Source organism: Borostomias antarcticus, assembly GCF_949987555.1.
Source record: "Borostomias antarcticus genome assembly, chromosome: 18".
NCBI lineage: Eukaryota > Metazoa > Chordata > Actinopteri > Stomiiformes > Stomiidae > Borostomias > Borostomias antarcticus.
Window position 1 is genome coordinate 11507923 of NC_140251.1, and position 14108 is coordinate 11522030.

At 47.3% G+C, this 14108-nt stretch overlaps 1 protein-coding gene across 1 annotated transcript in view; it reads right to left on the reverse strand.

Moving 5' to 3' along the window:
- Positions 1–14108, reverse strand: part of zfpm1 (zinc finger protein, FOG family member 1) — a 92084-nt gene that overhangs the window by 15667 nt on the left and 62309 nt on the right. The window contains exon 4 of the mRNA XM_084452762.1: positions 9390–9529. Within this exon, the coding sequence (XP_084308888.1) occupies positions 9390–9529 (140 nt within the window). The remainder of the gene's footprint in view (positions 1–9389; positions 9530–14108) is intronic.

Below are 14108 nucleotides of genomic sequence, written 5' to 3' on the forward strand. Positions count from 1 at the left end.
TCTCTCTCTCTCTCCTCTCCCTCTCTCTGCTCCACTCTCTCTCATTCTCCCTCCCTCTCTCTACTCTCCCTCTCAATCTCCTTCTCTCTCTCTCTCTCTCTCTCTCTGTGTCTCTCTCCTCCGGGGCTAGAGATGATGATGATGATGATGATGATGCAGGGAATCCTCCCTGAACTAACCCCCCAGTCTAACCTCATCACAGATCAATTCTGCTATATATACACTTCAATTAAAATGAGGAAATAGGAAAATGCCCCCCCCCCCCCTCCCGCTGCCTCCCTGCTGATCAGAAGATTAGGTCGTCACCGTACCAATGTAGACGGCGGAGCGGCCACGCCCACCACGGTTCACACGGTGAACCCGTGGCCGGCGTGACGCGGTGGTAACGTTCCCCACCTGACGGTCAACACGTGCTTCCCCGTGCCGGGGGACGGAGACCTGCTCAGTAACTCCTGCTGTCCGTCTCCCCTGTCACATTAACAAAAACAAGATACTACAGTAACGATCAGCAGGTCCAGTAGAGATTCAGAGCCCCCACGTCCACCACGGTTAAACCAGGACTATTCATTAGGCTGCCTGCCGGCCCTGGCTCACCGGTGTCTAAAGCCAGACTGACCAGTCCGTAACACTCTGAAATGGGTTCACATGAAAGACGAAGAATGTTACAACATACTGACCGATGGACTGCATCAGTGGAAACAGTGATTCTCTGTGTGCGCTCAAACAAGGGCGCTATATAGAACCATTTGTATGAACAGAAGAACCCTCTGGAAAAAAAAAAAGATTCCAGAAAGAACCATTTTCCATCCAGAAAAACATTAGGATTTCATGTGGATCCTTTTGAGGTTCTTCTCTTGTTCCACATATTTTACGTATGTATATTTATATATATATATATATCTCAGAGGAGGCTCGTCCATTGAGGTAGAGGAGGACAGTCCTCCTCAGTTTTTGGAGAGAAGAGAGGGATTAAAATATAAATATATGCATTTATATATAATTAATATTGAATATTATCTCAGTTTTGTTCATACATCAGGTTTTCCCTATGGATAAAAACCCATTGAAATTCTAAAGCTCCAACAGTGACATCTATAGCATGCAGCTGGAGGACCCATAGATATCTATGGAAGGGAGGAATTCCTCCCTCGGGGTGTCCCTTAGGAGGTCTATCAATGTAATGCCATTTTTTCATGCTAATTTGTGATTGGCCAAAACGCTGAAAAATTACCGCAAGGGAGGACAGTACTCTGAACAGGATTTAATGATTGACATTTTGTTAGTCCAATCACATTCCAGATTCCAGATTTACCACAGTGAAGGCCAATTGAGTCGGCGTTGTTGTCTGTGTTTATCTTCCCTGTGCCACTGGAGACTTTTTGTGTGTTCGTAGCTCCATAATATAATACATACAAGTATTATGGGACATATTATGCATCAAACTGTTCGTCTATTGTCTTGATTCTAGCCATCTAAATATGTAAGCTTACATAAATATGGTACTTTTTGAGCTAGAGCCGTCTGAACACGACAGTTCCACTGGCAGGCTATATCCGGTAACGTTATCTACGGGGGCTACGAGGTGCACGTCAGGCTACGGCATAGGCAGGCGCGCTGATTGGCTGGAGGCGCAAACTGTCGGCAACTCGTCCAAAACATTTCTAGAGACTGGGTCACAACACCGGATCGGAGAAATCCACAGCCTGGCTCCTGCTTGCGTGAGAATTGATCGCTTTGCGGTGCTTATTCCTCATCCAGTGATGGATGGGTGGATGGAAAACTTTCAACTGAATGTTCATATTGTTCTGATAATTGTAGGCTATAGCAAAATAAGAGTGGCAGCTTTGACAGCAACCCAAATGAGCTAATCCCATAGCTGTACCATTGCTAGCTAGCCATGAGCGAACTGTTGGATACTGCATTTGCTGTGCAATGTATTCCATTGTCCAGTTGTCAAATCGATTTGCCAACAAACTGTTTGAGAGCCAGCACACCTCAGTGTCCCCTAATCAAAAACATTTTTCATATATCACCTAACCTCCAGCACCTCACCAATATCAATTCTTTTCTCTCTTTAGAGAAGAGTACAATCCATTACAACAACTATTGCTTACAATGTTTTATTGTTGTTTTGTAATATTTTATCATGAATATGATAAATAAATGCTGCATGTAGTTAAAGAAAGTGTTATTCAGTTTTTCATATGCTAAAATTGACTGTAAATCCACATTTAAAAGCTGATATTTCAAATAATAACTGACTGAGGGAAAGTGCCCCCCGGCGCCCATGGACGGTTCGCCTCTCTTCCTCCTGTCCTCCTCAGTTTTTTGAGTCACCAGCCGCTACTGATATATATATATATATATATTTATTTTGGTTTAGAGTGTATTGAAGACAGTCCGAGGGAGGTCAAGTCAAGTGGCACATCATTCAAACCTCTCTGGGTCACGTGATATATACAAAGCAGGAGGCTGGACAGAACCCAAACACCAGAATAAAGTAGAGTAGCTATGTCTCCCTGGCCTCTTGATACTCTTCCAGACTCTCGTTCATCTCTCCCTTGCCCTCTCTGCCTCTCTTTCCATTAACCTCTCTCCTCTTGCTTAATCTCCCCATCCATCCCTCCCTCCATCCCTCCCTCCATCCCTCCCTCCTCCGCTGGGTGTCTAATCATCCTCTACCTCTGTACTCTTCCTCTCTCATTCCTACTCCTCTATCTGCCCTTCTCTCTATCTTTCCCCAACAGGAAATAGTTTCTTTCCCAAACGGGGGTGAGGGGGGGAGGGGGGTTGGACGGGGGGGAACGGAGGGGTACTCACTGTCCCAAACAAAGAGGTCACTGTGTGGATCCTCCAAAAACGCAGAGAAGAAAAGGAAGGAAGATAAACATCAGAAACCTACTCTCATCCGCCCCACACACACATACACACACGCGCGCACACATACACACGCGCACGCACACACACACGCACACACACACGCGCGCACACGTACACGCACGCACGCACGCACACACGCACGCACACACATACACACACACACATGCACACACACATTCACATGGAAATACACACACACATATATACACACACACACACAGCATTCTCTAACATCAGACATCTACTCTCATCCCACTCTCACACACACATTCTCCCTCTCTCTCAACAGACACACATGCACGCACACACATACACACACACACACACACAGCATTCTCTAATGCACACAAAGTATTCTCAAACACACACATGTTCAGACACACAAACATGCACACACACACACACACATACTCACTCACAATGAGACAGTACTATACTCTTATGCTGCACCAACACCCTCCAACACACATCAACATGCGTCAACACACATCAACACACATGACTGTTCCACAGCAGAGTGGTGGCGTGATACCAGCCGGACGTGCGCAGCCTGTGGTATCAGCTCACACCTCCAAGAAAAGACCAGGCAGGTTTGATGAGCTGCATGCAAATGACATGTAAAAATTTAAAACTGCGATACTTAAAAGGGAGCCGATAAGAGATTTGAAAATGAGGCACTCTTGGAAAGCGGGCTCCTGAACCGCCGAAGATCAGGCTCCGAGATAGAACCCAGCTTCCCCCCTCTCTCTCTCTCCTCTCCTCCTCCTCCTCCTCCTCCTCTCCTGCTCCCCGCAGAAAGCAGGCGAGATGACAGGAGATGCTGATACCAGCCAGTCACTGGAGCAGAGTGATGAGAACCAACAACCCCCCCCTCCTCCTCCTCCTCCCTCCTCCACTTCCTCCTCCTCCTCTCCTCCTCTCCATCGCTCCATCTCCTCCCCACCCCTCTATCCTCGCATTCCCTCTCTGGATTTCTCTCTGTTTATCGTCTCTGTTTCCTTCTGGCCGAGGGCAGAGAGGTGGTGCGAGTGCTGGGTGGGGCAGAGGTACAGCTCCAAAAATCAAAAGGATAAAGCACACCTGTTTGGTGAGGTGCTGACCTGGAAGAGATAGCTTAAATAAAAAGTAGGGATGGGTCGCACACTCTGATACTCCAAAATTTTATTAAGCCAATGTTTTTCGGACAAACCTTCTTCAGGGCTTTGCTGTTGGGGCAGAGGTACAGCCAGACTGGAGATGTAGAGCTAGCGAGTTACACTCAGTCGCTGGGACCCTCTGTCCCTTTCCCACTCTCTTTCTCTGTCTCTTTCTCTCTCTCTTCCTCTCTCCCTCTCTCCATCTCTCTCTGTCCCTTTCCCACTCTCTATCTCTGTCTCTTTCTCTCTCTCTTCCTCTCTCCCTCTCTCCATCTCTCTCTGTCTCTTTCCTACTCACTCTCTCTGTTTCTCCCACTCTCTCTCTCTCTCTCTCTCTCTCTCTCTCTCTCTCTCGGTTCTTGCATATCTAAAATACAGAGGTGTGTATTTAATCTGGCCAATTCAAATGTAAGGTTTTCTAGTACAGTAAAAATCATGCTTAAATTGCCTAGAGCTGCTATTAGTGTCTACTGTACCACGCCTAGCAGCATGGCAGCCTTCTAGATCAAGTTTTGATCTGCGGTATGATCAGGAGCTCTCCTGAGTGTGTCTGCTGCTTCATTATAGATATGCAGTCCTCTGGTTTCATGTTTTAATCAATGTCTTTGTACGTGTGTTCGTGTACGAGGAGGGGAGAGACACGGAGGAGACTCTGGTGATCAGAGGAGATAAAACTGACGATCTGAACCAGGAAGTAAACAACGTGAGAGAGACAGAGATGGAGGGAGAGAGAGAAGGAGAGGGTGCTCACCTCCATACGTCTTTCCAGGGGCGAGAGAAAGAGAGAGGGGGAGAATGATGGAGGGTGAGGGGGATAAGAGACTCCCCAAAAGTGTGTGTTTGAAAGCCGTGGGTGGCGCGCCTTATCGCTGGAGTTCTCCTGGAGAGATTATTGGGGGATTAGTGCGAACGCTTGTTTCTAAAACATGATGAAAAGGCGCGGCATGTGCGATAACGCTTTGAACTCAACAGTCTTTCTAGGATCAGGCCTTCGGGCACCATTTCCATGAAAGACAGGAGAGGGGGAGAGAGAGGAGGATAGGAGATACACACAAGGGCAGGGGTGGAGAGAGGGAAGAGAGAAGAGGGGGAGAAGAGAGCATGTGTGTGTTAGTACTGTATGTAGCATGGTTGACTGGAACACGTGTGTTAGTATGTAGCATGGTTGACTGGAACACGTGTGTTGGTATGTAGCATGGTTGACTGGAACACGTGTGTTAGTATGTAGCATGGTTGACTGGAACATGTGTGTTAGTATGTAGCATGGTTGACTGGAACACGTGATAGTATGTAGCATGGTTGACTGGAACATGTGTGTTAGTATGTAGCATGGTTGACTGGAACATGTGTTAGTATGTAGCATGGTTGACTGGAGCATGTGTGTAAGTACAGTATGTAGCATGGTTGACTGGAACACCTGTGTTAGTATGTAGCATGGTTGACTGGAACACGTGATAGTATGTAGCATGGTTGACTGGAACAAGTCTTAGTATGTACAGTAGCATGGTTGACTGGAACACATGTCTAAGTACACTATGTAGCATGGTTGACTGGAACATGTGTGTTAGTATGTAGCATGGTTGACAAGAACACGTGTTAGTATGTCGCAGGTTGACAGGAATACATGTTAATATTTAGCATGGTTGACTGGACCATGTGTGTTAGTATGTAGCATGGTTGACTGGAATATGTGTGTTAGTATGTAGCATGGTTGAATGGAACACGTGTTAGTACGTAGCATGGTTGACTGGATCACGTGTTAGTATGTAGCATGGTTGACTGGAACACATTAGTATGTAGCATGGTTGACTGGAACATGTGTTAGTTTGTAGCATGGTTGACTGGAACACATGTGTTGGTACAGTATGTAGCATGGCTGACTGGAACACGTGTTAGTATGTACTGTAGCATGGCTGACTGGAACACATGTTAGTATGTAGCATGGTTGACTGGAACATGTGTGTTAGTATGTAGCCGGTTGACTGGAACACGTGTGTTAGTATGTAGCCGGTTGACAGGAACACGTGTGTTAGTATGTAACATGGTTGACTGGAGCTGTGTGTAGTTGGGACAGTCATCATGCTCATTCTAAGTAAGGACATTAAACCTTTAAAGTCGCACTGAAATGAAAAAAGCATTCTGTCCCATTTTGGTTCACATAATTGGTCATATTGTTCACCTATTCAACGATATATGCCCCAAAAATTAAAAAATTCTACTTTTGTTGTAATCTTATATCAAAGTATATAATTACTTACTTCCTGGAAAACGGTAGGTCACGTGCAATGACGACAACAGGTACCTTAGATTTTAGGCCAATAATCTCACGACATCCACCCGTCAATCAACGCTATCCTTCTATCAAATCTGTCTAAAGTTCTTAAAACCCGTCCACTTGTCAATGTTCCCATCAAATTCCTCTAAATGCATGTCCCACCCTCATAGCTGGTTTGCGTCGGAAATATGTCGAACTACGGAAGTTAGATGATCTCAAACGTCCGTTTCTGTGCGACTTTAAACTGATTAGCCAGCAAGCCAGCACCAGAAAGGCTTGAGGGAACTTAGACAAAAAGTATTCCATTTTGGAATCAAGCAAGTTGGCGCAATCTGAAATTATTTTATTATCAAAACCTGATCCAATGAGAAGAGAGATATGATATCAGATAATGTGCACTCAGTCCAATCAGAATGGCACACCTCTGAGCTCGTCGGTTGCCATGGAGGACCGGGCGGAGGATGACATGTTGTTCACTCAACCAAAAAAAGCTCCCAGGAGCTGGCACCTGATCAGCTGATCAGTAAACACGATTATACTCTGTACAAAAGTCCAACAGCACTATCACACAGAATATATTTAAATAGATAAGTGGCTTTACGCCTCTTTCTCAAGAGATGCAAATGAGCATATTTCCATAGGACACAGGCCAGTTAGCAGAAACCTAATCTAATGCAATAAGAAATCGGTTTAAGGGAGAGAGCCGTGTGCTGGATCTCATCTCTCTCTCTCTCTCTCTCTCTCTCTCTCTCTCTCTCTCTCATTCCATCTCTCTCTCTCGCTCTATCTCTCTACCACACCCCTTGTTTCTGTAGAACTGATCTCCACCCACCCACACACACACTTTGCACACATTTTCAGATTCCAGATCAGAAGTGAACCGACTTATTAGTCTAGTAAGGATCAATGTCAGTGTGTGTGTGTGTGTGTGTGTGTGTGTGTTCAAGGGGTCATCTGGTTGCGATGCAGGGTATCTTATCTTACCAGATTCGCTCAGAGAGAGATAGAGATAGAGAGACAGACAGAGAGAGAGAGCCCAGAGAGCAGGGCAGCTGCTGGTTGGCGCCGTCAAAAGGCCGGCGAAGCTCTGCCTCGGGGCGTGCGAGGCCAACGTCACCGCCACAAGCTGCAGGACGCATGACGCCCGAGACAGGTGGCATAGGAGGTCACAACTCATAGGAGGTGACATAGGAGGTGACATAGGGACAGGGCAGAAACACAGATCTGTTGTATGAGACCGTGCACTGGGAAACAACTACTACTGTATCCCAACACGCAGCCTACTAATGCTACAGCAGCAGGAGGATCTAAGATGGGGACCTAACCCTGACCCCTGTTGACCCTCCCTGACGGGGGAGGAGGGGGGAGGATGTGGAGTGACAGGGGGGGGGGGGGGGGGACGGCACAGGAGGAATGTGAGATTAAACCCACTATCTCCCCTCTGATACAGAGGGTCTGTCTCCTCACTCCTTCAGCTCACTGATAGCACAGAGAGAGAGAGGGAGAGAGAGAAAGAGAGAGAGAGAGAGAGAAAGAGAGAGAGAGAGAAATAGCAAGGCAAATAAGGGAGACAAATGGACAGAAAAAGAGAGCAGAGAGAATAGAGAGAGAAAATAAGTGTTTCTAAACGTCTTTAGTTTCTGGACATTCCGTAGAGCAGAGGAAAGGATGAGATGGATGAGAGGAAAGAGAGAGAGGAGGATGAGAGGAACGGAGAGAGAGGAGGATGAGAAAGAGAGAGGGATAGGAGGAGAGGGAAAGGAGGATGAGAGGAGAGGAGAGAAGGATGAGGAGAGAGAAAGAGAGGAAAGAGAGAGAAGGAAAGGAGAGAGAAAGATGAGAGGAGAGAGATAGGGGAGGATGAGAGGAGAGGGTGAAAGGAGAGAGAGGAGGATGAGAGGAGAGAGAGAGGATAGGGTGAAGAGTAGGAAGGGGAGGAGGAGAACAAGAAGTAATGGGTCTCTGTGTGTGTGTGTGTGTGTGCGCATGCATGTGTGTGTGTTTGTGTGTGCGTGTGTGTGTGCGTGTGTGTGTGTGTGTGTGTGTCAGTGTGTGTCTGTGTGTGAGCACTCAGAATCTCAGATGATAAAGGAAATCTTAGAAATGAGAGCCTATCAAGCAGGAATCAATCACTGGGGGTTGTCGTCCAGAAGGATGGCGCCATGCTGAGATAAAAGACCAGCGGACGTCTGAAAGGGGGAAGGGGGGGGGGGGGGGGGAGCGGTTGCTCGGGGGTAGACAGGAGCAGGCTGGACTAACCTAGCCTGGGCTAGACAGGGCTGGGCTGGAGTAGTCTGGCCTGGACTTGGCTGGGCTGGACTAACCTAACCTGGGCTAGACAGGGCTGAGCTGGATTAGTCTGGCCTGGACTAACCTAACCTGGGCTAGACAGGGCTGAGCTGGATTAGTCTGGCCTGGACTAACCTAACCTGGGCTAGACAGGGCTGAACTGGATTAGTCTGGCCTGGACCTGGCTGGGCTGGACTAACCTAAACTGGACTGGACTTGAGTGGGGGGGGGGGGGGGGGGCTGGGGGAGTGTCTCACTATTGTCCTGCTCCTATGGTGAATACTAACAGATTGAACACTGTAACCTTGTAGCCCTCTACGGTTCAGTTCTATGTGTGTGTGTGTGTGTGTGTGTGTGTGTGTGTGTGTGTGTGTGTGTGTGTGTGTCCATGCATGTGGCCAGGTTGCAGATGAGTGTGTAGATATTCCTGTGTGAGAGGACGGATGTAGCCCTGTCCAGGGTTTTCTGGAGTATCATGTGCCGAACGAACGTCCATCTAATCATGTGATACTGAGCAGGGAGAGGCTTCCTGGCTCGCTCGCTCTCTCTCAGACACACACACACACACACACACACACACACACACACACACACACACACACACACACACACACACACACACACACACACACACACACACACACACACACACACACACACACACACACACACACACACACACAGATGTTTCCACTCCCAGCCACCCACAGACTGATAAGGACTGATGAGTTTCTTCATTGGTAAGTCCACCCCTCAACCTCTGCCCTCTCTCTCCTCCCACCCAATCAGATCGCTCCGTGAACTCTCACCTCTGTCACCTGGTCATCCCCGGTCTCCTCTGGTTGGACGACACCAGGGTATGGTCCCCATGTCGTATCTGGGAGGAGGTCCCTGCGAGCCACGACCCTCCTGGTGACATCATCACCCTCCATAAGGTCCACATCTGCCACTGAGAGAGAGAGAGAGAGAGAGAGAGACACACACACAGATGTGAATTAAACCAGGCCCACCAGCGAACCATCCAAAGGAACAATATAAATCATGTATGTAGTGAAAGCCCAAGGCCAGGCCTACCCAGCAGACTAGCATGTCTAGTGTGAGGCTGCTGCTCCCACCAGCAGGGGGAGTGTGGGTCAGCCCACTGTAGGCTAGAGGACTACACTCTAGAACAAAACAATTGCTTTAAAACAACCGAACCCTCTGATAGAACCTGTAAAGTGCTTTTTGGAACCCTGAATGGTTCTTCCTGAACTGAAAAGGGTTGATCTTTTTTCAGATGGTTCCACTACTGTTTCAAATGGTTCTATATCGCAGTCTTTTTTCTAAGAGTGTACGTGACCATGGGAGGAGCACTAGGACCTGGGGCTGACCAGAGGAGGGAGTCTAGAACAGATGTAGCGTAAGAGCGCTTCCTGACTTGGACTAGGACATGTCTTCCAGTAAAGACAGGGAGGAAAGACAGGTCCTGCTACAGGCTCTGCTGGGAGAACCTTCAACTCACAGAGCAGACAGACTCAGAGCACAAGCAGACATTCTTTCCTCTCATCTCACCCCTCCTTTCTTCTCCTCCCCATCTCTCCTTTCCTTCCATTACCTCTCCTCTCCTCCCCTCCTCTCCTCTCCTCTCTCCCCTCCTCTCCTCCCCCTCTTGCCTCCTCTGTGGTTCATTCTGTTTCGGGGGTTTGGTCTAAAGTGGCGGGCTGATAAGAGTGTTTGTCTAACACCCTCCATGTCAAACCACTCATCTATCTTCTCTGTATCTATCCCCACCAGAGAACAACGGACAGACGCTGATAAAATGGCTTTCCCACAGCCAAGAGAGGGAGGGAGGAAGGGGGGAGGAAGGAGGGAGGAAGGAGGGGGCATGAAGGAATAGTAGAGAGAAAGAACATGTGACTACGTAAGGGTTTCCTAGTGTCAACAGTTTCACTGAGGCAGAGAACAGTTCAGCATATTATTTTCTATATCCTTCTCTCTTTTTCTCACTGTATCTCTATGTATGTACATATCTTTCTCTCTCTCATTTTCTCTCTCCTCTCTCTCACTGGCATCTATGAATACACTCAGCGTGACTGTATGAAAACTCCCTGGAACACATACTCATAAAGAATAGTCAAATAATATTAATGAATAGTGATGGTTGTGAGTGTCATACAGGGTTGCATGTTCATGGACAGTTTTATTACAGTAGAGGACTAGGACAGACTTGATGAAGACCAGGACAGACTTGATGAAGACCAGGACTGACTTGATGAAGACCAGGACAGACTTAATGAAGACCAGGACAGACTTAATGAAGACTAGGACATACTTAATGAAGACCAGGACAGACTTAATGAAGACTAGGACATACTTAATGAAGACCAGGACAGACTTAATGAAGACCAGGACAGACTTAATGAAGATCGATACAAACTTGATGAAGACTAGGACAGACTTGATGAAGACCAGGACAGATTTGATGAATAGGACAGACATAATGAAGACTAGGACATACTTAACGAAGACCAGGACAGACTTGATGAAGACCAGGACAGGCTTGATGAAGACCAGGACAGACTTGATGAAGACCAGGACAGGCTTGATGAAGACCAGGACAGACTCAGTGAAAACCAAGATAGACTTGAGGAAGACCAGGACAGGCTTGATGAAGACCAGGACAGACTCAATGAAAACCAAGATAGACTTGAGGAAGACCAGGACAGACTTGATGAAGACCAGGACAGAGTTGATGAAGACCAGGACAGACTTGATGAAGACTAAGACATACTTGAAGACCAGGACAGACTTGAGAAAACTAGGACAGACTTGATGAAGACTAGGTCAGACTTAATGAAGACCAGGACAGAGTTGATGAAGAACAGGACAGACTTGATGAAGACTAGGACAGACTTGATGAAGACCAGGACAGACTTGATGAAGACTAGCACAGACTTGATGAAGACCAGGACAGAGTTGATGAAGACCAGGACAGACTTGATGAAGACTAGGACAGAGTTGATGAAGACCAGGAAAGAGTTGATGAAGACCAGGACAGAGTTGATGAAGACCAGGACAGACTTGATGAAGACCAGGACAGACTTGATGAAGACTAGGACAGACTTGATGAAGACCAGGACAGACTTGATGAAGACTAGGACAGACTTGATGAAGACCAGGACAGACTTGATGAAGACCAGGACAGACTTGATGAAGACTAGGACAGACTTGATGAAGACTAGGACAGACTTGATGAAGACCAGGACTGACTTAATGAACACCAGGACAGACTTAAAGGAGAATTCCACCCTAGAACAACGAATCAAAGAAAAATGTGGCTTCCTTGACTATAGTTGCTCCATGTAAACAACGCATGTTCACGAAGTCTGCACTTCCGGAAGCAAAATAACGAGGACTACAACCAACAAAAAAAATGTCTAGGACGACAGGTACTCGAGGCGGGTGCACCATGCTAACCTAGCTATAGCCTACCCTATAAAGTTAGTTCAACAAAACTTAAAATATGCGATTGCACAGTCACACAAAAGATGACAACCGACACACAGATGTTTCATTTACCTGAGTTCCAGAAACCGATGGAAACTCACTTCCGCCGGTGCAGGTAAATCATTGATTCCCCAAATTGCACAGTATTTTGGCATTGTCTGTGTTTTTCTTCAATAGCAAATATAGATAGATACAGGGTCTGACAAATGTTCTGAGTGACAAATGTTTGCTCGAGAGATAATGATAGCCGCTGTTCTGCCGAATTCCAGCTCCGTTCGCCTCCTCCCGATAGCTCAGTTTCGCGCAATGCATGCTGGTCAATTGAGTCTTTCAAAATAACAGCGTCTGTATCCACCTCATTCAGTCATTTTCTGGTTTGGTTTAAGTTAATTGTAAACAAGACACATATTACATGTGTTTAGAGGCTACAAAATCATAGACTTGAATTCTCCTTTAAGGAGAAATGGTGCTCAGAGAGCAGAGACCTCCGCCCCTGAATGCATTTCGTAGCTCTGTGCATGCCAAAATTGAATGGGTTCTAAATTGGTCCATGCTACACCCCACCATCACTGGAGGTGAATGGGCGGCTGTATTTGGCCGTCTTTGTGGTGCCCCCTTTGGGTCACAGCCAGTGGGGGGCAGTGTGGTGCACTCTGGGCTCTACCCCCACACACCCCAGTCCAAACCCTGTGTCTCTAGCACCCCCACACAGGGAGCTGGCTTCGTTCTAAGTTTTTTTTAATTCATGGATCCGGCCCATGATTTGGATCTGCTCCAAAATTTAAGGGGTTCTAAGGTGGCCCATGATACACCCCTCCACCGAGTTTCATAAAAATGGGTTTGATAGTTTTTGCGTAATCATAGTCCAGAAAATTAATGGAAGTAAATGGCCAGTCCGGCTGTGTTTGGGCAGCCTGTGAACCCGATCTGTGATTTGGATCTCCTCCAAAATTGAATGGCTTCTAAGTTGGACGATGCTACATCCTTCCACCGAGGTTCGTGAAAATCGGTCCAGTAGTTTTTGCGCTGTCGCTGGGGCGGCGGTAATGAAGATTTAGATAGACTAGACTAAGACAGACTTAATGAAGGCCTGATGAGGACTTGAAGAAGACTACATGCCAAAGTGCTTTGGCCAGCCCTGATCTTAGTCTGATAAAGATTTACAAGAGGCTTTAAACAGGGCATGCATCAGTGTAGCTTTACCAGCATTTAGCCAGTATAGTCTCCTCTCCACCTCCTCGTCCACCTCCTTCATGTCCTCCTCCTGTACCTCTAACTCCTTGTGTACCTCATCCTCTTCTACCCTCTCCCCCTCTTCTTCCTCCTTTTTGTCCCCCTCCATCAGTCTGAGGTCCAGTGTCCATTTCCCAGATCTCCCATCAGCCCCTGGGGCTGGCATTGCTGTGGCCACACTGACCCCCTAATCTCCCCACTACATCAATGTCCACTCTGCTGCCCCGCCATTGGCCGATTAGGGACACGTGATGCCTTATCAACTTGACCACTATCACTGACCCTAATTGTGAAACAGTCTGGGATTTTACTATGCTTAGGAAATAGAGACACACACACACACACTCACACATGCCCCCACAGACCACAAGCCGCGGTTGGTTAATAGGTCCTAAAAGGACTCTTTCATGTCTTGCCCTGAGAGAGTGAGAGAGAGTGAGAGAGGGAGAGAGAGGAAGGGAGAGAGAGAGGGGGAAGGAGAAAGAGAGAGAGGGAGAGAGAGAGAGGCCAGTGCAGCAGTATTGATAAGAGTGTCAGATCATTAAGGGGTCTAGTGCTGGGTGCTGTGATAATTAACAGGGATTACGATTGTAGGAGGCCTCACATTAGCCTAGCACTCCACGCTAACCTGCAGGGATTACTAGTGAGAACCAATTAGAGTAACTGTATATGCGCTTTCTCTCTCTTTCTCTCTCCATCACTCACACCTTCCATCCCCCTCTCCTTCCCTCCCCCTCTATCCCTCCCACCCCTGCTCTCACTGCCCCTCCACACAACCCCCTCCTCTCTTTCTCACTCCCTCCTGCCTT